At 38.3% G+C, this 23883-nt stretch overlaps 2 protein-coding genes across 2 annotated transcripts; one reads left to right on the forward strand and one right to left on the reverse strand.

Annotated features, from left to right (window-relative positions):
- Positions 1 to 350: 350 nt before the first annotated feature.
- LOC106086527 (choline transporter-like 1) lies at positions 351 to 19703 on the forward strand. Its single transcript, XM_013251237.2, has 10 exons — positions 351 to 713; positions 4070 to 4449; positions 10569 to 10723; positions 10796 to 10904; positions 10968 to 11088; positions 11151 to 11421; positions 13766 to 14045; positions 14120 to 14282; positions 18939 to 19160; positions 19227 to 19703. The coding sequence occupies exons 1-10, from the start codon at positions 603 to 605 to the stop codon at positions 19455 to 19457; spliced, it is 2043 nt and encodes a 680-aa protein (XP_013106691.2). The 5' UTR covers positions 351 to 602; the 3' UTR covers positions 19458 to 19703.
- Positions 19704 to 20242: 539 nt separating this feature from the next.
- Positions 20243 to 21533, reverse strand: LOC106086531 (ribosome biogenesis protein BRX1 homolog). Its single transcript, XM_013251252.2, has 2 exons — positions 21298 to 21533; positions 20243 to 21220 (listed from the first exon to the last, which is right to left on the reverse strand). Exons 1-2 carry the CDS (start codon positions 21409 to 21411, stop codon positions 20264 to 20266), a joined length of 1071 nt encoding a protein of 356 aa, XP_013106706.2. The 5' UTR covers positions 21412 to 21533; the 3' UTR covers positions 20243 to 20263.
- Between the last annotated feature and the right edge of the window lie 2350 nt (positions 21534 to 23883).

Consider the following 23883-nt stretch of genomic DNA (forward strand, 5'->3'; position numbering starts at 1 on the left):
GAGGTGTCGCACTGCGCCACGCCGTTCGGACTTGGCTATAAAAAGAAGGCCCCTTATCATTGAGCTTAAACTTGAATCGGACTGCACTCATTGATATGTGAGCAGTTTGACCTTGTTGCTTAGTGGAATGTTCATGGACAAAATTTGCAATTTGCAAGACAAGTCTTATGAATATATAAAGTGACAGCTCATATGACATTGTCTGCTACACAAACACAGTTTGGTTTTTTTCCATCACTGGTATAAAGCAAGGCCAAAGAAAAAATGCTTACCCTGATCACAATACGTTTGTTAGTAATTATATTCTAATCTTGGCCTAAACAGCCAGCTGATGATATGAGTTCCTCTTATGTTGACCAATTTCCAAAGTAAACAAGTAGTTGCATTTGTAATCATTAGAAAAAAAAGCTGAAAAAACGCCGCGGACCGTAGTGTTTTGATATTGTTGTTGTTGTTGTCGTGTCTCATATCTTTAATCATAGCAGCAAGCATAATAGATCGCGTTGGAAAGTTAATGAACTTAAGATTGTCGGTATTTTGTCCTGGTCGTGTGTGTGTGTATGAGCGCGAAGAAAGTTAATACTAGCACTAAATAAAAGAAAATGGGCTGTGCCGCAAGTTCGGAAGATGAGCCTCAGCCAAATCGGCCAAAGTATCGTACATGCACAGATATATTTTGGCTTGTATTATATATTTTTTTCTGGCTATTTCTGGTAAGTGGCTAAATTGTTGAAATCCATTACCAAAAATTAAAAAAAATATGTATGTATATTATGGGTATGAATGTAGTACATGTATATGAAAAGGTATTCAAATATGCATATACATACCTATATAATGATTTAATACATGTCGGACAAATTAAGCGAAAGTAAAAGCTAAACAAATTAGCAACGCCTTCAAATGAGCGAATGGCGTCATAGATACAGACTCTCACATTGGCCACATACGAATTTCATTCGCATATTCTTTAGATACTGAAGTTGTCTTTTTATTTCGTGGGAAAATTAGGATGATGGAGTGGTTTGATGTATATGGAGAGAGAGAGAGAGAGAGAGAGGGATAAAGAGAGATTTCAAAATTGTTGATTGTGGGCGGTACAAACACTCAATGAGAACCATTGGGTTTTGTCCTTAATCAATTACCTTAATTTGTCACTAAAATTCCGTTGGATTGTCATTTTATTTGAATTCAAGTCAACATTTTTTTCCATTGTTATGTTTAGTTAGTGCAATAACAATCCCATGTAATGTACGCATACATATATGCAATTAGCTTAATATTAATAGGGTGATTGTAAGGCATGATTCATAATCTATGCTTGATTGATGCTTTTAATACAATTAGCAAAGTGACTAATTCACCAGAGATTTGTATTTATAAAATGCCATTAACAAATTCTATTTGTATGGTTAAAAAAAGACTTACTAGTTGACAAAATTTATATCATCAGTGTTTCGGTTAGCTGGAATAATAATGGAATAATCTGGAGACTTACGCTTAAGAGCCTTCGGCAGCCTAAGGAAGGGGGCCAAGAAGTTAAGATTACAAACAAGTTAGAGTTCATATTTTAGATATGTGCATCGTTAAATAGAACACAATGGAACGCAATGGTTTTGGGAAGTTAGTTTTTAGTCGGGTAACTGCTACTCGGAGATGTTTGGTTGTTGTTGTAGCCACATTTGCATGTGGAGGCGGCGATCCTCGTCAAGCTCTTAAAAGCGAGCAAACAGGTTCCGGTCTATACGACCGATCGCCACGGGAACCAGGCCATTGGTTATTTAAAGGCGTCAATAACTCACCTTGTCGAGCATCATAGGTACTCAGTATTTGAGTAAGAGCCGATGTCAGTCTGCCTCTCACTGAGACCCTCCACTCGATACCGCCGATTGTCCGCGACTACAGTTGCAGCTACTCCGTATGGAGAATTCCACTATCTGCAACCTGTGGACGCGCCAAGTAGTTCGCAGCTAAGTTTTTCGCGACAATGAACGAACATCACACAGATTGGGGCTCAATGTAGCAGCCTATGTGATGCTCATAGTTATCCCGTGCCAGGAGGTTTTTGGTGTTATCCTATAGAATATTCCATGAATTTATATTTTATCTTTTTACACTCACCACCTCAGGGGGTATATTCATTTAGTCATTCCGTTTGCAATACATCGAAATATCCATTTCCGATCCCATAGGTATACAGTGGTGGAGAAAATAATAGGGACAACAGTTATTAAGCATAATTTTGCACAACTATATTGTCCGGACCATATTTAGATATAGACCAATCTTCTAATTTAGGGTCTTAATCCTATAAAAATCGGATTTATTGCCCGAATTGGCTGAAACTTTGCCTTGTGTAAGAGTTCTTTGTACCTGAAGCAAATATGATCCAGTACAGCTCTTTTCTTATACTATGTTCAGACCAAAGCTATTTTGGGAAAACGACCTGTTTTCCCTTTATAATGCTATGAAAACGATTTTTTTTCCTTTACAATTTATAAGGACAAAACGACTCGTTTGCCACAAAAACGAGTTATTGAAATTTTCTTGAAATTTTCACAGATGGTGCATAATGGTGCATAATGATGTTGAAAATAGGATACTACATTTTTGATATCTGAGGGGGGACGGACCATCCCTTCATACCCTAATTTTCAGAAACGCCAGATCTCCAGAAACGTCAGATCTCCAGATCACCAGATTGTACGATTTATGCGAAATTTTGTGTGCTCCCTTTTAGTAACCTAAAACCATAGCAAACCTAAAACCAAAAATTTGGTATCCAATTTTTGGATGGGGTGCCTTCCGAAAGTACTTGGGGTGCTGACAAAGAAACCTTGTTGACAAAGTACAAAGCAATTGGCCGGGCTGTGGCTATGCAGCGCCAGTGTGGTCTCGTCAGCTTTGTGACACGCAGTGGAATAATATACAGATCTGTCAGAATGCCGCCCTCTGAACTGCGACGGGCTGTCTCCTTAGTTCTCACGTGGACCACCTCCACCGGAAGACAACGATCCTACCCGTACGAAGACATAACTACATGCTGTCTAAGCAATACCTTCTAGGCTGTTATCGCAGAAACCATCCAAATCATCATCTTGTGGATAGGTATCCACCACCCAGAAGCCTTAAGGTAGATTTACATGATATAGAGCGTGAGGTCCAACGCTACAAGAGAGAACCTCAAGATCAAGCGGGCCTAAATAACATTCATGCAGACACGGCAGCAGATGCGGTAAATAGCTACCGGTTGAACGTATTCCTTGGAGAACGACCGCCTCCCATTATTCCGGAAGTAATTGAGCTCCTCCGGCAAACCAGAGTAGTTTTGACTCAACTACCATCCGGGGGATGCAGCCACCTCAACTCCTACAGAGCTGGAATTTATGCGGACGTGCAAGATATATGTCCCGATTCTGACCAGGGATCACGCGACACACGTCACCTGTTTAACTGCTCAGCCACACCCACTCGACTCAGACTGCTACAACAACAACTGGCTATGGCAAGATGGGACTAAAAAAAAGGAGTTTGGGAGTAGAATACGAATCTGATATTCAAATGTGGGACCAAGTGTTTCGTATAAGTAAGTGGTATATGAGAGTAGACTACGATGCTGAGAGTTTTCAGGCAAAGTATCGGGGGGACCACCAAACCCCAAAAAAACACCCCTAAATCGGATATATTTACCGACCATGGCAATATGGAGTTCAAATGAAAGGTATTTGGGTGTAGAGCATGAAATTAATACGCACCTCATGAGAATATGGGACTCAAATAAGGTTTTTTGTAATGGTTTACATCTAACATCCAAAACCTTTATGACCCTTAACCCTCTTTAATGGCGAAAATAAATATTCAAAGGATAATTTTGTTCCATATAATGTAAAAAAAGGAGCCGGTTCGGCTAGTATTATATTTTTATCAAATTAATGCTTAATATTATCATCAATACAAATTTTTACTGTCATTGAGATATGTACATACATACATACGTACGTTTATTTTTTAAAACATATATTTGCACTTGATGAAATTCTAACATGCCATTTTTTATTTTTTTTTTCAGATTGTTATCGCTATATTTTCATTTGTATATGGCAATCCCTTGCGTGTTATTAATGGATATGATTCGTTTGGCAATACATGCGGCGTAAAGAAAAATGAAAAATATCCAAATTTTCCACTTTCCGGTAGAAATACATTGGATACCCCACAACTGTTATACTTTCATATGAAGGACTTGAAGAAAGCTTTAAAAGTTTGCGTCAAAGAATGTCCAACAAGAACAATGATGAATCCGCAAGAAGTTTACAAATACTATACGGAAACACAAAATCATATTTGTGGCTATGATTTTGATATGTCAATTTTGGCAAATGACAAACAGGATTTGAAACAATTGTTTAACGCATTGGGCCCATGTCCAAATCTGCCAATATATGAGAGGTAAGGAAAGCGATTTGTTTTAGTCCAACTTTGAAAATGGCATGCAATATAAATTAATAATAAAATGGGTGACTTTAATTATAATCTTTTTGAACGTGTCAAATCATTTAATATGAGTTTTTTTCTTATCGAAATCGAAACCAACTGAATGAGTTTCAAGACTGCAATAGTGTAAACAGTGATGAGCTTTATCACAGGTTTCAGAGCTTTGATACTTTCAATTTCTTTACACCTTTACTTACTTTAATTGGCTATGACAGAATATTTCTTCCACTAGCCGAACGTAGAATAGCGTTCCAAGCGCTTCGATCTTCTGCGCTCATTCTAAAATCTCTGACACCAAGTTTCGAGGTGTCTCCCACAACTTGATCTTTCCATCGGGCTTTAGGTCTTCTCGGTTTGCGTGTACCACCCTGTTTGCCTTCAAAAGACTTCTTTGCTGGAGCTTCTTCATCCATTCTGACAACATGACCTAGCCAACGCAGCCGTTGTATTTTGATGCGTGCAACTATGCTATCGTCGTCATACAGCTCGTGGTTCATACGTCGCCTATATTCTCCGTTAACCCAAACTGGTCCATATATTTTACGAAGAATCTTTCTCTCAAATACTCAAAGCACTGCCTCATCTGCTTTCACAAGTACCCATGCTTCAGAAACATATAACAGCACGGGTAGTATCAGTGTCTTGTAAAGTGTAGTCTTCGTCTGTCGAGAGATGGCCTTGTTTCTAAACTGCTTACTTAGTCGAAAGTAGCATCTGTTTGCCAGTATTATTCTTCGCTTTATCTCCAAACTGGTGTCATTCGTTTCGGTTACGGCGGTGCCGAGGTAGATAAAGTTACTGACTATCTCAAAGTTGTGGTCCCCAACTTTCTCCATGTTCTTTATCTCTCCATTTACTGCCAGACCCATTTTCACTGACTCTCTTTCGATTCTTTCAAAGGCTGCAGTTACTACTTCCGGTGGCCGACCTATGATATCGATATCGTCGGCATAGGCGAGTAGCATGTGCTCTCTTGTGATTAGTGTGCCATATCTATTCACTTCTGCATCTCGTATAATCTTCTCCAGCAGGATATTAAAGAGATCACACGATAGGCTGTCTCCTTGTCTGAAACCTCGTTTGGTTCGGAGAGATTCTTTCCTATTGGAATGGAGGAACGCGTATCAGCAAGTGTCATCCTGCAGAGTCTTATTAATTTTGCAGGGATACCAAACTCAGACATGGCTTGAAATACCTTTGAACGTAAAGGAGTATCGAAGGCGGCTTTGTAGTCAACAAAGAGGTGGTAGGTGTTGATTTGTCCTTCTCGGGTCTTTTCCAGGATTTGGCGCAGTGTGAATATCTGGTCTAGGGTGGATTTACCTGGTCTATAGCCGCATTGATAGGGCCCAATTATCTCATTGACTTTAGGTTTTAATCTTTCACACAGTACGCTCGAGAGTATCTTGTATGCGATGAGGAGGAGAGTTATTCCTCTGTAGTTGGCAAATTTCGTCTTGTCTCCTTTCTTGTGTACGGGACATAGTATGCTGAGGTTCCAATCATCGGGTATGCGTTTTTCTGGCCAGATTGCGCAGATAAGCTGCCTTATCAGCGTGTCGCCTCCGGTCTTAAATAGTTCAGCGGATAACCCGTCGGCTCCTGCTGCCTTGTTGTTCTTTAGTCGGGTTACTGCTACTTGGACCTCATTCTGACTAGGAGGTAAACTTTCTATACCATCATCAGGGATTGGTTCTGCGGTATCCTCTTCGCCGCCAACATCGGACACTAGCAGTTGGGTAAAATGTTCTTTCCATATCCTCAGCATGTTGTCTGTGTCAGTTACCAGATTTCCTTCTTTGTCTCTGCAGGAGGATGTGCCTGCACCAAAGCCATCGGTTTGGTGTTTAATTCTTTGGTAGAATTTCCGGACTCCATTCTGACTCCTGTACATCTCAATTCGCTCGCACTCACGTCTTTCCATTTCATTTTTCTTTCTGCGGAATAGACGTTTCTCCTCTCTCCTTTTCTTCCGATACCTCTCCTTTATCTGGCGCGTTGCTACTGATTGCAGGGTTTCTCTATATGCCGCATTCTTGGCTACAGTAGCATCTCGACACTCTTGGTCGTACCATGGGTTTTTTGGAGGAGGCTTCCGGTACCCAAGTACGGATTTCGCGGCATTTTCCATGGAGTGGGCAATTGTTTGCCACTGCGCCATTATATCATCGGAACAAGGAGTGCTTTCATCAAGCAGTTGGGTCAGTCGAGTGGAGTATGCCGCTGCCATTTGTTGTGTCTGCAGCTTTTCTATGTCCAGCTTCTGTGCAGTGTCAGATCGTACTTTCCTCGTCATGTTCAAACGGGTGCGAACCTTTGCTGCAACAAGGTAATGATCCGAATCTATATTCGCTCCACGGATCGAACGTACATCTAACACGCTGGATGAATGCCTTCCATCTATCACAACATGATCAATTTGGTTTCTCGTGTTTTGATCGGGTGACAGCCATGTGGCTTTGTGGATATTTTTATGTTGAAATCTGGTGCTACTAACTACCATGTTTTTTGCCGCGGCGAAATCTATCGGCCTCAACCCATTACTGGACGTTATCTCGTGGAGGCTAAACTTTCCGACTGTTGGACCAAAAATGTATTTCTTCCCTATTTTCGCATTAAAATCTCCCAGAACCATTTTAATATCATGGGCGGGGCAGCAGAAAATATCCTTGGTCTGCTCATCTTTGTGGCATGGCCACAAATAAGGCTGATGTTGAAGAATTTGGCTTTTATGCGGATTGTGGCTAGCCTCTCATCCACCGGAGTAAAGCTGGAGACTAGGTGTTTCAGTCTCGGAATAACCACAAATCCGCAGCCAAATTCATGACTCGTGTTATGGCAGCTGTAGTATAGTTCGTCATCGTTAGGTGTTATAGTGACGCCATTCCCAGTCCATCGCACTTCCTGTAAGGCGGTTATATCTGCCTTGTACTTCTTTACACCTAATGATGTTAATGTGTACTTATCTTCTCTAAACGGCATCGTTGATTGCCTCCATTCCCTTGTTGACAACATGTAGATGAACTCACCGGATATTATTAATGCGAGGCGTAAAAGAGATCAGTCTTATCGTGTTTTTCTTAGATATAGAACTGATACCAACTGGTACTGTACCGTCGCCTTAGGAACAAAGCGAAATTTGTAATTAGGAAGACAAGGTTTGAATATGTTAGGCGTATGTTTAATAATGTGGACAGTTTTTCCTACAGCGTGGAAACTTGGACGCATTGTACCGATTGGGAAGTGTAATTCTAACGAATTTATCACAATTTTACCAGCTATGTAAAAAATTTTGGAAAACCTTATGAAAGTGCAGATTTTGGAGCATTTTCGCAATTTTAGTCTTCTTAGTCGCAACCAGTTCGCTTTCATCTTGCCGCTGCTCCGTGTGCCCAAGTTCGCATTAACGACGAAAAATACCCAAGAATAGAAAAGCCTTAGAAAATGTCTAGCTTGACTTAGGAAAGAGGTATCGTAATGAAATTTGGATTGGCGTAAAGTAGACGACTGAAACCCAAATATATCCCAAAAATCAAACGAAAAAATTTCTCAAAATTCTTAGGAGTGAGATTTCTGGAATCCGTTTTATTGCCTTGTTACATTTGATGGTTTCTATAAAAAATAAATTTATTTCAATAATCCTACTAGGTAGGGGCTTAGAAATAAAACCATTTTTTTTTTAATTCAAAATATTTGAAAAAATTGCTACGTCAATATAAATTTTCTAAATTATAATATACCAGCAAATGTCCGGTCGCTTCGCTGCCCCCGATGGTACACCCAATATTAAGGTGTAACTATATCGCAATTTTAATAACTTTAAGAAAGAACATTTTGAAAGTTTTAGTGCCTTAATATACGGATTAAAAAAAACTCTAGTCGGTGGATTATTACTGTCAAGGTGTAACTCTATCCCAATTTTGAGATCTTTAGCTCAAACCGTAAATAAAGTAAAATTTTGTACGTTTTAGTACCTAAATCTACAAATTTCAAAACAATCTTCTAGTCATCATCTACATACTGCCAAGATGCACCTAGATCCCTCATTTCACAGATGTCGCTCATTCTGTGAATAAATTACCACTTTATACGTTTTAGTACCAAAATTAACGAATATCAAAAAAATCTTCTAGATGTATCTGTGTTCCACATTTCAAAGCTGTAGCTCAATCCGTAAAGAAGGTGTCATATTGTACGTTTTAGTACCAAAATGTGCGAATATCAACAAAATCTTCTAGTCGTCCGGTACATACTGCCCAGATGTACCTGTATCCTAATTTTCAGATCTGTCACTTAATCTATAAAGAAAATACTAAATAGTACCAATTACAGCACTTAAGTACTTTTTATTCCCCTCCTGGTACGATTTCAACATTTCATATTTGGTACAACTTATATTTGTCAAGATCATTTTCAGCACATTTTTAAATTTAACGCTTCTCCGTTCACCGTTAAAGTAAATAAGCTATTTCGTACTTTTTGGTACCAAAATGTATAACTTATAAAAAATTACTTAGTCAGCCAATTTCTTTGTCTTAGTAGAATCTAGATGTTAAATTTCAGAGCCCTAGTTCAATCCGTTAAGAATGTATGAAGTGGTACCAAATACGGCACTAAACGTACGTTTCTTCTGTTTCCATTACTATTTTTCCTAATTTTTCTATCTACCCCATTTATTTCGTTCGTTCGCCCTATGCAAAGTTCACCTATTTCCTACTTTTTTTGGTACTTTTTTTGTTTCTAAATGTCGAAAAACTCTTTTGGCATCCTAAATTAGTTTGCCGTAGTGTACCTAAATTCCAAAATTCTAAGTTCTAACACAATTAACAAATAAGGTACCAAAAAGTACCAATTGGGGTACTAAACGTACCATTTTTCCCACTTCCAGTACTATTTTGGGAAATTTTTGTCACCAAATCTTATTTTGAGCCCAAAATCATAATTCTAGTCACACCCGTTCGCGCTGGCTAAAAAGTCACCATTTCGTACTTTTAAGTACCTAATCTTACGAATATGGAGGCTGAACGCCTGGTTTCGAAAACTGGCGAGACCATCAGAAAAAATTTTCAGCGGTGGTTTTCCCCTCCTAATGCTGACAACATTTGTGAGGTACTATGCCATGTAAAACTTCTCTCCAAAGAAGTGTTTCACTGCGGCACGCCGTTCGGACTCGGCTATAAAATGGAGGACCCTAATCATTGAGCTTAAAACTTAAATCGGACTGCACTCATTGTGAGAAGTTTGCCCCTGTTCCTTAGTGGAATGTTCATGGGCAAAATTTGCATTTGCAATCTTACGAATATCACAAAACCCGGTTTTATAGCGCGCCTACGACCCAAGACCCACATCCGTGCCAAATATCATGAGCCTAGCTTTAGCCGTTTGGGCTGGGCGTTGATCAGTCAATCACGCGTCTCTTTTATATATAGAGATAAGATTTAATCAAAATCGGACATCTGTTGTCGAGGGTCAGGTGTATTGGGTTAAAATTTTGTCTTTAAAAATATTTATTAAAATTTGTCTATGGATAAAATTTTAGGAAAATGTTGTTTGGGCAGCTAAGCATAGGATAAAAAAACTTTAAAAATGTTTAGGCAAAATTAAAATTGTGGCTTTGAAAAATAATCTGGAGGTTAGGTTGTCGAGGGCCCCAACCTGGCTTCGTCCCTGCTGCAATACATAAATATTGGGTTGCCCAAAAATAATTGCGGATTTTTCATATAGTCGGCGTTGACACATTTTTTCACAGCTTGTGACTCTGTAATTGCATTCTTTCTTCTGTCAGTTATCAGCTGTTACTATTAGCTTGCTTTCGAAAGTGTAAAAAAGTATATTTGATTAAAGTTCATTCTAAGTTTTATTAAAAATGCATTTACTTTCTTTTAAAAAATCCGCAATTACTTTTTGGGCAACCCAATAATTGGCCGATGTGGGCTTTCTTTGTATTGATATTGAATAAATAAATAAAAACAAATAAAATAAAAGTAAAACAAACATCATTTTAAAGTTAACTAAACATCATTTAAAAGTAAGACTAAACTAGTTTTGTCTCCCTTTTCTTGTCTCATTTTCAGTTCTCCTGTTTTACATCGTTGTATGCCCAAGGGTAGCAATGCTCCCGTAAAGGATATGTATAAAATGCTGAATTCATGGGATGCAGCACAACAATTTCTTGGCGATATCTATGCAACATGGCACTATATAGCCATTATATGTGGCCTAGCATTTTGTATGTAGTATTCATTGTACTTAAATTAAAAATGTTATAAAAAAATTTGAATATAACACTTTTTAATTTTAGTGATTTCCATTGCTTTGGTGATATTAATGCACTGGCTGTCCAGCATTGTTTCCTGGCTAATTTGTACTTTGGTTATAGTGTCAAGTGTAGGCCTAACAGGTGCTTTATGGTATGTACATATAACCCCATCGTCATTGGACTTGTAATATAAAAATTATGTTTTTGTTCTTAGGTACGTGTATTATTCGATTAAACACAAATCTAAAGTTGATGTACAGTTTTCGTATCTGGAAGAGTTCACCCGAAATGAGCAAGCAGTTTTAACCTTAGCTGTAATAGCAACTATTACAATGGTAAGTGTAGTCAATAAAATAATACAATGTCATAATTTTTAAACTCTTCATATGCTTTCTAGATCATCCTAATAGTCATCATATATTATTTGAAAAATAAACTATCCGGTCTTACCGCATTGTTTGAGGAGTCTGGAAATTGCATGATGAATCTACCAGGATTGATTTTTGCTCCTTTATTAGCATTTATAGTTTTGGCATTGTTCCTAGCATTTTGGGTATTTGTAGTCATATGCATAACCACAGCCAGTAGTCCAGGAAACAATAATCCATTTGCTCCCCTAGACAATACAGCTTCTCACTCGAATGGAGTTGTTGTGAATAGTACAAAAAGTGAGTATTTTATTTGACATAATTTTGTTGTTTTTTTTTTTGTTTCAACTGCTGTAATCCCATATATCGAAATATACATTTAAACATCTTCTCTATAAAACCTATATCATGGCGAGAAAATGAAACATTTTAACAATCACACGTAAGTGATTTTATAAAATAAAAACAAAAAACGATTTATAACCACCTGTCGTTTGGGATTTTCTGCCAGTTCAAGTTATGTAAATACACATTTGGTAATGTAATTCACTGTACAAATAATACATTTTGTTGTAGTTGTTAAGCCATAATTAAATTAGTTGGAGAACCACCACTTTGGCTATTAACACAGCACTAAAAAAATATTTTAGGTGTATTCTTTCACTTTATAATTGAACAGGCACTTCATAAATAGAGAAATACATGATTTTCGTTGTGGTTAAAAACTAATCACTTTTCTTGTGATTCTTGGACAAACAAACAAAGAGCTAGTGAGGTTTTGTTTAGATGAGTAGGATACTTTCGCCGCCAATCGACATAATGGAGTAACCAAATCGCCATTAACTTTTAAATTGGGGAAAATCTGTTAGACTGGGTCTGACAGCAAACGGCGATAAAAAACCAAGTTACTAAACTCATGAGACCCAAGGTGCCGACTAAATTCAAACAAAATGTAGTACGGAAGAAGTGTAATTTGTTACACAAAAATACATGCATTGGGAAAAGTACAGCTAATAAGCAGGGTTGTCGAGCCTGATTAATGTGGTAATTGTATCATAGATGCGTTTTCGCTATAAATACGATTCAAATACAACATACCAACGCAGGGCCCTTGAAGCCATCACACCAAATATGGTTGAAAAGTCTTCCAACCAAAGACGAAACGCGTCCTATAGTGGTTGGTGTGAGTTGCTATCTTTGGCTGTCCTTTTCCATTTTCATCTCCGATCATTGAATTCGTCTCGAAAGAGAAACAAACAACAAATGCTAAAACCTAAAATGGCGAGGACACTTGAGAATCAATTCCTGTTGGAGGTACGCAATCTGTACGAATGTGCCTGAATAATTTCGTCATAAAATTAATCCGGCTGAAGAACAACAAGGCAGCAGGAACCGATTAGTTACCACCCCAACTATTTGAGGTTAGAGGCGTCAGATGTGTGCGTTAAATCGTCTGCGCTGGCTAAATGAACAAAAAAAAAACATGTTGATCAGTTCGGTTTTTAAACCCGTTTTAATAATACCAGCTTGCCCGGTGTGCTTCGCTACACCCTTAAGTGTTTGCGGCCCATTTTTGCATGGTCCAAATTTTGAAAATAATTTATATTCTTCATTTTCTAGTCTTGCCTGTTAGGGCGAGATTATTAAATTTTACAATTTTTGTTTGTTTCTCTTTCGAGAAAGGAAAGCCAGAGATCACAACACACACCAGCCACTATGTGTCGCGTTTCGTTGTTTGGTTTAGAATTACCCATCAGTCATATAAAGTATGAAGTCTTCAATGACATAGCAACGTACGGCCCGTACGGCTTTGTCTGCCCTTGCCCTTGAAGCCTTCACACCTAATATGGCTGATGAGTAATTCTAAACCAAATTACGAAATGCGTTCCATAGTGGTCGGGGTGTGTTGCGATCTCTGGCTTTCCTTTTCCATTTTTGCAAAGAAAAGGCTCCGATCATTGAGCTCGTCTCGAAAGAGAAACAAACAAAACTGTACTTTCATATTTAACTCTCCAAAATCATTCATTAGAATTCCATATTGTTCCGTTTGGTATACATGTCCATTTGGAGCATGATTTTGGGGTGGGGCGACCCCTAGCAATTGTTCTCAATTTTTATATTAACTCCGTATAGTATAGTCAATTACCTTCCGTTTGAGTCCCATATTGTTTCCTGCCGTGTGCATATCAATTTGGGGCATAATTTTGTGGTGGGGCGACCCGCCTGGGGATGATCCCATATTGTCCCGTTTGGGGACAATATGGGATTTTATGGTGAGACGATCCCCTGGGACTTTACCTCAAATCTTTATGTATGTTTCGTGTTCTACACCCAATTACTTTTCATTTAATACCCATATTGTTCCAATTCTGGGCGGTTTTTTGAGGGTACTGACACTCCTGGCCTCAATTAGTAGGTTAATAAACCATTGTGATAACTCGTGTGCTATCTACTATGAAGAAACAATTGACCTTAATGACATACTAAGCACATTACATACTAAGCAATGTAAATAGATTCCTGATCCATACACCATTTGGTTTCTGAAACTTTTTAAAATATTGGAAATCCTTCTTTTTAGCACTTATTTTTATATTTTACAAATAGTATATCCCTCAAAACACTTTCGATGTTACTTTTGCAGGCTTTATTCCCTTAGAATATACCGAGGCTAAAACAATTAAAAGCATGTTCTGGGTATATGTTGTTGGCCTTATTTGGACTACGGAATTCATATTTGCCTGTCAACAATTTGCTTTGGCTGCCGCTGTGGCATTCTGGTACTTTGATAAACCCACAACCACACCCACTATATATGCTATTGGAAGACTTGTTAAATATCATTTGGGCACGGTGGCAAAAGGTTCTTTCATTATAACCATATTCAAGATACCTAGGCTTATCTTAACCTACCTATATGCAAAGTAAGCTAATGTATGGGTAAAGTGATATAATACTTATCTTTCTAATGTTCATTTTTCTTTTTTCCTAATGGCAGATTGAAGAAAGGCGAAGACAAAGGCTCCGAATGCGCCGCTTGCTGCTTGAAGTGCTGTATATGTGGATTTTGGTTACTGGAAAAATTTATACGTTTTCTAAATCACAACGCCTATACCGTTGTGGCTATAGAATCGATTAATTTTTGCCCAGCAGCTGGCATTGTAAGTACAAAAAAAATGGAAAAAAGGATTATATATTCTAGAAGTCTAGAAAACTTCTTGCTAAATTATGCGCTTAGAACTAACCGGCAGTTATAGCGGGCACATGGCATGACATTTGATTTTTTTAACTGCCTGTTGGCTCTAATCGAAGTTGTTAGAAACATGGAAGGCGGTTCCCAGATATAATTATGCCCACACTTAATGTTAAATAATTTCTAAGGTTATTTTTGGCTTCGAATTATGCAATATCGGTTTCGGTATGTATTATATTTTAAAATGAAAACAAACATGTTTCATTGTTCATTCTGTCCATTAGAAGCTTACATTTTCGAAACCACAATAAGACCCCACAACCTAAAAATATGCCTATATCTAATGTTGTGAGTTTGCATGCTTTTAACTATCTGCCTTTAATTGAAAGTTAATTGAGCGGATTTTTTTCTTTAAAGAGCTATCCTTGTGATTTAAAAAATTCTGATTTATATTTTCCAATATCGCTATTACAATTTGTTCCAGTTGATGACATGTTCCTTCTATAGACATACAGATGAAGAAACTTTTTTTAAATAATACCAGCTGGTCCGGTGTGCTTCGCTACACTCTTAAGTGTTTGCAGCCCCCTTTTGACATGATCCAAATTTGAAAATAATTTATAGTCGTATATCTTTAATTAGAATCCCATATTGTCCCGCTTGGTATAAATGTCCATAATTATGGGGTGTAGTGACTCGCCTGGGAATAAACCCCAACATTTTTATGCAAATGCTAATTTGCCCATGAACATATCAATGAATGCTGTCTGATTCAAGTTTTAAGCTCAATGATAAGGGGTCTCCTTTTATAGCCGTGTCCAAACGGCGTGCCGCAGTGCGACACCTGGTTGGGGAGAAGTCTTCACATGGATGCCATACCATATGATACAGTACCTCACAATTGTCGCCAGCATTATTAGGAGGGGAAAACCACCGCTGATATTTTTTTTTGTTTTCTTGTCAGGATTCGAACCAGACTTTCAGTGTTATAGGCGGACATGCAAACCTCTGCGCTGCGGTGGCCTTCTAATTTTTATATAAGTTTTGTATTCTACTCTCACATGCGTCCCATATCGTCCCGTTCGGTGCACATGTCCATTTGGGGCATAAATTCGGGATGGAGTGACCCGCCTGGCAATAGACCCCAAATTTGTATATAAATGTCGTATTCTACTCTCAAGTACTTTTTGTTTGAATCTCATATCGTACCAAGTGGCCTACATATCCGTTTGGGGGTGGTTTTTAGGGTGGGTCCGCCCTCTTGGAACTTGACCAGCAATTTTTTTTATAATTCCCTATTCTATTTCCAATCACCTTTCATTTAACACCCATATAGCCTCCATCGGTAAGCATGCCATTTTTGAGAGTGGGCAGGCCCCCGGACACTTGGGGTCAAATTTTTTTATTATGTTCGTACTCTACTCTAAAATACCTTTCATTTGATACCCATATTATCTCAATCGGTAAATATGTCCATTTGAGTGGGTTTTGTGGTAGGGCGTCCCCTACGGTTATTTGACCCCAAAGTTTATACCAATTTTGTGTTACCATCAGTGATGCCAACAATTTACCAGCAAAAAGCGTAACAAAAATTGTAAAAAAAGCGAAAAAGAGTAAAAATTTTGATAAAAGAAGAGTACAAATTTGTGTAAAAAGAGATTAAAGCACTAACTTATTTTTATACCCTACACCACTACTGTGGTACAGGGTATTATAACTTAGTGAATTAGTTTGTAACACCCAAAAGGAAGAGAGATAGACCCATTGATAAGTATACCGATCGATTCAGAATCACTTTCTGATTCGATTTAGCTATGTCCGTATGTCTGTCTGTCTGTCCGTCTGCCCATGTTAATTTGTGCACAAAATACAGGTCGCAGTTTTCATCCGATCGTCTTCAAATTTGGTACAGGCATGTTTTTCGGCCTAGAGACGAAGCTTATTGAAATTGGAAAAAATCGGTTCAGATCTGGATATAGCTCCCATATATATGTTCGTCCGATTTTCAGTAATAATGCAATAAAATGCTCATTTGTTAACCGAATCTCTTGAAATTTGCAGAAAGGATTTTTTTACGACTCTCGACATTACTGATGAATTTCATAGAAATCGGTTCAGATTTAGATCTAGCTCTCATATATATATATCGCCCGATTTTCACTCCTAGAACCACTGCAAGCATATTTGTTGACCAATCCTGCCAAAATATTGCACGTTTTCCTCGACGACTACCACAATATACATAGAGTTTGGTCAAAATCGGTTCAGATTTAGATATAGCTCCCACATTTATGTTCGTCCGATTTGGAGAATTATTGTAAAAAAGTGATCATTTGTTATCCGATTCTGCAGGGAGGGAGAAATTTTGCAGGGAGGATTTTCTTATGACTCTCAATATTACTGGCGAATTTCATAGAAATCGGCCCAGATTTAGATATAGCTTTCATATATGTATATCGCCAGATTTTTACCCCAAGAGCCACTGCAAGCGCATTGTTTGACCAATCTTGCCAAAATTTTGCACAACTTTCCTCGACGACTACCACATCATCTGAGTTTTGCAAATGTGTGTAAAGCTTTTAAGAAAACCATGGCTGAGCATTGAAATTGTTCTTGGAATAAGCCAAAGATCCTAGAAAATAACAACAAGAGTACCATTTGACGTAAAATAATGGGGCATTGCCATCGAATGTTTTCGCTTTGATCGCCCAGCTGGTTGACCCGTCAGAACGTGTAGTTCAAATCCCGGGTAGAACCACTCTCATTAGTGATGTAGTTAGTCATTTAAGAATCTTCTGCCAAGAAGTGTCATCAGTATTCACTGAATAAGGTTAAGCTAAGCAATCAGCCGGCATACATTTTTTTTTAATTTTTGACAGTACTTGGCATTGAGGATGTCATTCTTTGTTTAAGTTTTGTCCTATAAGATGACATTTTCAATCGGTAGATTTGACAGCCTTAATGATGTTCTACTTTGTGTTTTCGCATGTGAAATGAATCCTGAAGTGTCGTTAAGCATCACGTCATTCGGATTCAGTAAAAAGTGGTGCCTGAACATTGGGTTAGAACTTTAAGCGGACTACACTCATTTAAATGAGAGAAGTATCTCCTATTCCTCTTTCCTTTATGGAAGGTTAGGTTAGGTATAAGTGGCAGTCTGCCATCAGACTCACTTAGACGTGTTCGTCCATTGTGTACAAAATTTCTGCCAAAACGGATGAGAACTGCGCCCTCTAGAGGCTTTAGAAGTCAAGATCCCAGATCGGTTTATATGGCAACTATATCAGGTTATGTACCGATTTGCGCTATGGATGTCATAACAAAACACCTCATGCAAAATTTCAGCCAAATCGAATGAGAATTGCGCCCTCTAACGTCTCAAGAAATCAAGATCCAAGATCGGTTTATATAGCAACTATACCACGTTATGAACCGATTTGAACCATACTTAGCACAGTTGTTGGAAATGATACCAAAGCACTACGTGCAAAATTACAGCCAAATCGGATAAGAATTGACTTAAAATGTCGTGACGATCAAGAATATATATACTTTATGGGGTCTTAGACCCATATTTCGAGGTGTTACAAACAGAATGACGAAATTAGTATACCCCCATCCTACGGTGTAGGGTATAAAAAGGATTTTGTAAAAAGACACATCCTCAATGCCAAGTACTGCCAAAAATGAAAAAAATGTATGTTGGCTGATCGCTTATTCATCGAATCCCGGGCACTAGGTGGTACCTTTTCGGGTTTTTGGTAACCTAAAAAGCTCTTAATCTAGTGCTAAAAGCATTTAGTTGGCATCCCTGGTTACTATAAGAAGCATGCAAAATTTCGCTTAAATCGATGCTAAAGGTTCCAGTCCGTGTAATGGTCATAGTTATCCCGAGCCAGGGCTGTGATGCTCGAAATGACGAGGCGATTTATTGGCGCCTTTAAATAACCAAACATCAAGCGGCATTCGGTCTCACGGTTCGGAAAAGCTTACTCACCTATGAAGCTTGACAAGGATAGATCCCTTCACACGCAAATATGTGGCTGCCATAACAGCAAAGCAATGGACCTACAAACTTGGAGCTAAAGGTTCCAATCCGTATGATGCTCATAGATATCCCGAGTCAGGTCGGTGATACTCAAAATGACGAGGCGATTTATTGGCGCCTTTAAATAACCAAACATCAAGCGGCAATCGGTCCCACGGTTCGGAAAAGCTTACTCACCTATGAAGCTTGACAAGGATAGACACCTCCACATACAAATATATGGCTGCCATAACAGCAAAGCAATGGATCTACAAACTTGGTTTGCATATTTTGCATAGTTTTTAAACGTTTTATAAGAAACTCTTGCCCACAATGATAGATTTTCTCTACCATTGTGGTATGCGTCCCAAGATTTATTTAATATAGTGTATTATACAATTAGTCAAACCCATATGTTTCGCCTAGATTAACTGTCCTTAAACCTAACAAATAATAACCTTTGCCAATATTCCGCCAGAGCCTATGATTTTAAAACTTTTTTTGGACTTGTTATGCAACTTCATTTGACGACACCCTCAACTATTTTCGAAATTTCAAAATATTTATGACTAACTTTAAAATTTTTTATTATTCTAGGCATGGAATGCTATGGCTACCAATGCTCTACAAGTGGCCACAATTAATAGTGTAGGCGATTTCGTGCTATTTTTGGGCAAAGTAATGGTGGCAGCCATTTCTGGTCTGATTGGCATATTTGTGCTTAAAGATCGACCCGGACTCAACTTCTATATGGCTCCAGTGATATTGATCATTGTATTTTCATTCTTTATTGCCCATATTGTGTTATCACTATTTGAGGTGAGTTAACCCAAAATTAACAAAAAAATAAATGTTACTTGACTTTTGGTTTCATTCTTCTTCTAGATGGTAGTCGATACCCTTTTCCTATGCGTATGTGAGGATAAAACCATAAATGGTCGCGCCGGACGTTGGGCCCAAAGTAATCTAGCCAAATTGGTTGGAGAGGAGCCATTGCAACCGGGCGAGGAACCGCCAATACAAGTTGTCGAGATGATGCCTATTAATAAACAACCATTTAGCAAGGCAAAGCAAGCAATGATTGTACCTGATGGAGCTGAAGATACCAATGAATAAACAAGCAAAGACAGATCTATACACCTAATAATTTAAAAATATATAACAAACAAAAGAAAATATTACTTATCCAAGTTATGGGATATAGGAAAGGAATATATGTATAAAGTACATTGTTTTTTTGGAATGCCTTGAATTGTTAGCCGGAAGCTTTATGGAACTAAACCGCACAAGTTTTATATACATTTATACCTATAGGATGGTTAAGATAAAAAATATATAAAGTTGCAATTTTTTAAATATGCATATATGTCTCAACTTCATTTACTTTCACACCACATAATTATCCAAAATTTATTATTTATACTATATTGGCTTTTTATGCATGAAGCGATTTATATAAACTTTTATCATGTATAAGGTATGAGAAGAATTGAAACTTCTTCATTTCATCTTTGGATTTCTAAAAATCCCTGTCTAGTTTCCCAACTATTTTAAAGCTAGGACCAGATCCACCAGAGCTGTGTCTCGGGCAGCTTCCAATTTAGCCGATTTAAAAATTTTAGCAGATGTCCACTAACCTCATCCCTTGTAGATCTGGCTCAATTTCATACCAAACTCATTGGTTGTAGATATTTTTGTATTAAATTTTTGATACTCGTAAGCCCAAGTAAGAATGTATACATCGCATATGAAGGAAATTATGAAAATATTGTACTTTTTTAAATTATTTCTATTTAATATTAAAAAAAAAAAACTTATAATAAAGTCATACTCATCGTACATACTACACATTTTTATATTCATACTTCTGTATATTATTGTAATAAAAGAAAAATTGGATATAAATTATGTTTGTGCTTTTATTACGATTTTTGCTTTAAAACTTTGTTGCCCTTTAATTTCTTCTTCTCTATGACTTGTTTTACGGCTTCCAATTGTTTCTCTTTGATCTTTTTAGTTAAATTATCTTTTGGCGTTTTCTGTGCCTTTTCCTGTAGGAGCAATGCTTTCTTCTTGGCCTTCTCTGCCAATAGTTTTGCTGTTTCTATAGCATCGTTATCATCAAATATATCATCGTACTCAACACCTTCGTAAGCTTTTGTGGGTAATGTAGCCTGGTAATGGACCTTTTGCTCTACCCGATTAACATATCGTTCTTTGGCAGCCTTCTTTAACATTTGCCTTTGTTTAGCTGGACTAACATAGTCTGGATTTTCCCACAAAGTACTGCCCGTGAAGGAACCTTCAAATATTTTTACTGGATTCATAACAAATCTGGGTCCAATCTCCGCCAAGCCACCATCTTCCGAAAGAATTTGGAAATTCCTAAACCAAATTCTTCTGTCCAAGTAAGTAAATGTGTAAACATGATCTATAAAGGGTTGACTTTTCGGATGATGATTTGGCACACCAAACGTTTGTGTAAAGAGCTCTTTCAGAAGCTTCAAATGTGGAATCTCATCAAATTTACCATCGAATGATAACAAAGGTCTGGAGCCTCTCAGGCAATTGCCAGTCATTTTCAGTTCGGCCATTGTGTGGACATTTTCCACAAGAAACTTGGCCGAAGGTCCTGTGGGTACTTGGGATACCCACATGTATAGATCGCGTTTACGTCGTCCTTCGAACAATATGGACTTGTTGCAATGTTTCATTTCACACATATCATTCACTGTGGACAATGTCTTTGATCGTTCCATTTTTGATTCGGGTCTATGATGGGGCATAAGAGTTTTGATGTCTTTCATCAAGTGCCGGTCGCGATGACTTATACCCCGGGCTGCAAAGACCAAAACTCTTTGTTTGTTTATCCATTTTTCCTGCAAACAGACACCCAAGTTGATTACATATATAAATAATTTAATGGAAAATTAATTAATCACAAAGTGATACCAACCCTTTTGGGAATGGACTCATCCGAAGGCCTTTGTGAGGGTAATGGTGGATTCTCATCCACTGGAACTATCTCCAATTGCTCGGCTTTCTTCTTTTTTTGAAACTTTTTACCCATAGCAGAAGATTTCGTTGGCTTTTTCTGAAAAAGGGTGTTAATAAACGGAAAACTCTAAAATCTCCTCAACTGCACGTGGAATGAAGAATAAAAAACAAAATGCTTCTTCTCAATATGCTGGCATTCAAAGTGAGATGTTGACATCAACTAATTTATGCGAATGCTTACAAAAGTTGATTTCGGCAAGACCGAATATTGGGCAGGTCCTCTTTTAAGCACTAGGCACAGTTCAATTCAGATGAACTAAATAAAACTGCAGTGCTATTTTGTACTACATACTCGAAGTGCTATAACATCCGATAACACATACTTTGCAATGTAGGACATGATTCTTTTTATACAGTGCAAAGTACGTGTTATCGGCTGTTTTTCATTTAGATGTGTGGGGCAACGATAGAGCTGGCAAACTATCGATCTATATTTCAGACGAAAATGAGAAGTAAAAATCGAAAGACCGACTTATATAGAAGCAATATAAATGCACAGACCGAATAAAACCAAATTTAATGCGTCAGTTGGAAGTCATGAGAGAAATCATTGTACAAAATTTTAGTCCAATCGGATGAAAATTGCGCCATCTATAGGCGCAATGTAACTTTTCAGATACATTCGGTGTCGGTACGCTTATTTTTGTTCAATTTTGCAAAAAAATTAACTTTACCGATATTGTCGATAGGAAAAATATCAATCGATATTCAGACAAAAAATAAAATATCGATAGTACCATCGATATTTTTCCAGTTCTAGGTTACGGTATTAGACGCGTTCGATCTGAAAAACACGAAGGATAGACGTCGGTAAGCCGCACATACTTTGCTCAATTGTTATATGACCAGAGTTCCCGTAGTATAACTAAGGATAAGAACCCGACAACAGGCAAATACAGAAATATTGGAAATAAATATTGGGATAAAACATCCAAGACACATCCGGGCAAGGACTGCTTCCCCTCCACAAATCTGAGGGCATAAGAACATGCAAATTTGCCCATGAACATTTTATTAAGGAAACTTGTTGTCCGATTCAAGTTTAAGCTCAACGATAAGGGGCCTTTTTATAGCCGAGTCCAAACGGAGTGCCGACAACGCATTGGAGAGAAGTTTTTACATGGCAAAATACCTCATTAGGGATACATTATTCTGATGTTCTCGCCAGGGTTGGAACCCAGGCGTTCAGCATCATGGACATGTTAGCACCTGCGCTATGGTGGCCTCCACCAATGCCAACATTAAGGCATGATTTTATGCAAATCGCGCACAAGTCAAAAATAAAACATTAAACTGAAAGCTTTGGTACAGTATGTAAATTAAGTGTTGTATAGGATACTTCCGAACCAAGATACTTCCTGAAGATGATACTGCTGTAGCAGTGTTTTGTGTTTCATCCAATCGTCTGCTGGGTTCGCAACTAAACCAGAACTACTCTGGTTTGCTGAGGAAGACTTATTATATGGCAGTGAAATAAACGGCATGATCGTACAAACGTCGTGATATGATAGGATCACGATGCCGTCTGGAGGGTGTGGAAAAGAGGAGAGGTAGAGGTTAAACGGTGTCGAAGATATCACCCCGCCTTGCGGAACTCCCTACATGACTGACCTATCGAAGGCTTTCGAGAGGTCCAGAGCCACGGTGCCGTCGCATGGCCTGGCCTGACTTGGACTACGGTTTATATGTGTGATGATGGCGTGCAAAGCAGTCGTCGTGCTATGCACTCTACGAAATCAAAGTTGGTGCTAGGGCCGATACAAAAAAAGCTCAAGGGAGATCGGTTTGCACGATTCTTCATTACTCGGGTCCGTTACAGGTTTCAGTAGATTGATCACTCTGCTAATTTTCCAGACTCGGGAACTGCGACAGTGCTCAGAGACAGGTTGAGAAACTATCTCATGTACGCAACTCCCAGCACATCCAAAGTTTTCAACATCAGCGCAAGTTTTCTACCCATTACGCACACGAACACACACGCGCAAAAAATTCTTTGTGTATGTTGGCAACAAAAAAATCGACAAGAGGGCGATTTCAACCTATGATGTTTATGCAATGCATTCCCTAGCCTAAAGGAATGCCGCTATATAAATTACCGCATGGGAAAAGTCGGAGGAGACGCATAGTCCGACGATGAAGAAGCCGAAGATCCATTGCAGACTACATTTGCACACGACTGTACCCTCGTAAGGACGTCAAGCCAAATCACGAATATAAATGCACCCACTCCATGTACCGGTTAACCATCAGAGACACAGACCGATAATGGATGAGGTTCTGGCAAACCGAACAGAACGAAGGTCCGTGGTTCTCTTCAATCCCAGCACGAACCAAAAAACGTATGGAGCAGTCAATCCGGCATGTGCCTATCCCATAACGCAACCAGTAAGGAAGGGCAAAAGTCGGGCGGGGCCGACTGTGTAATACCCTACACCTACCCTATAATACAAATTAACATGGACAGACAGACGGACATAGCTAAATC

Source organism: Stomoxys calcitrans, chromosome 1 (genome assembly GCF_963082655.1).
Source record: "Stomoxys calcitrans chromosome 1, idStoCalc2.1, whole genome shotgun sequence".
Taxonomy (NCBI): Eukaryota; Metazoa; Arthropoda; class Insecta; order Diptera; family Muscidae; genus Stomoxys; species Stomoxys calcitrans.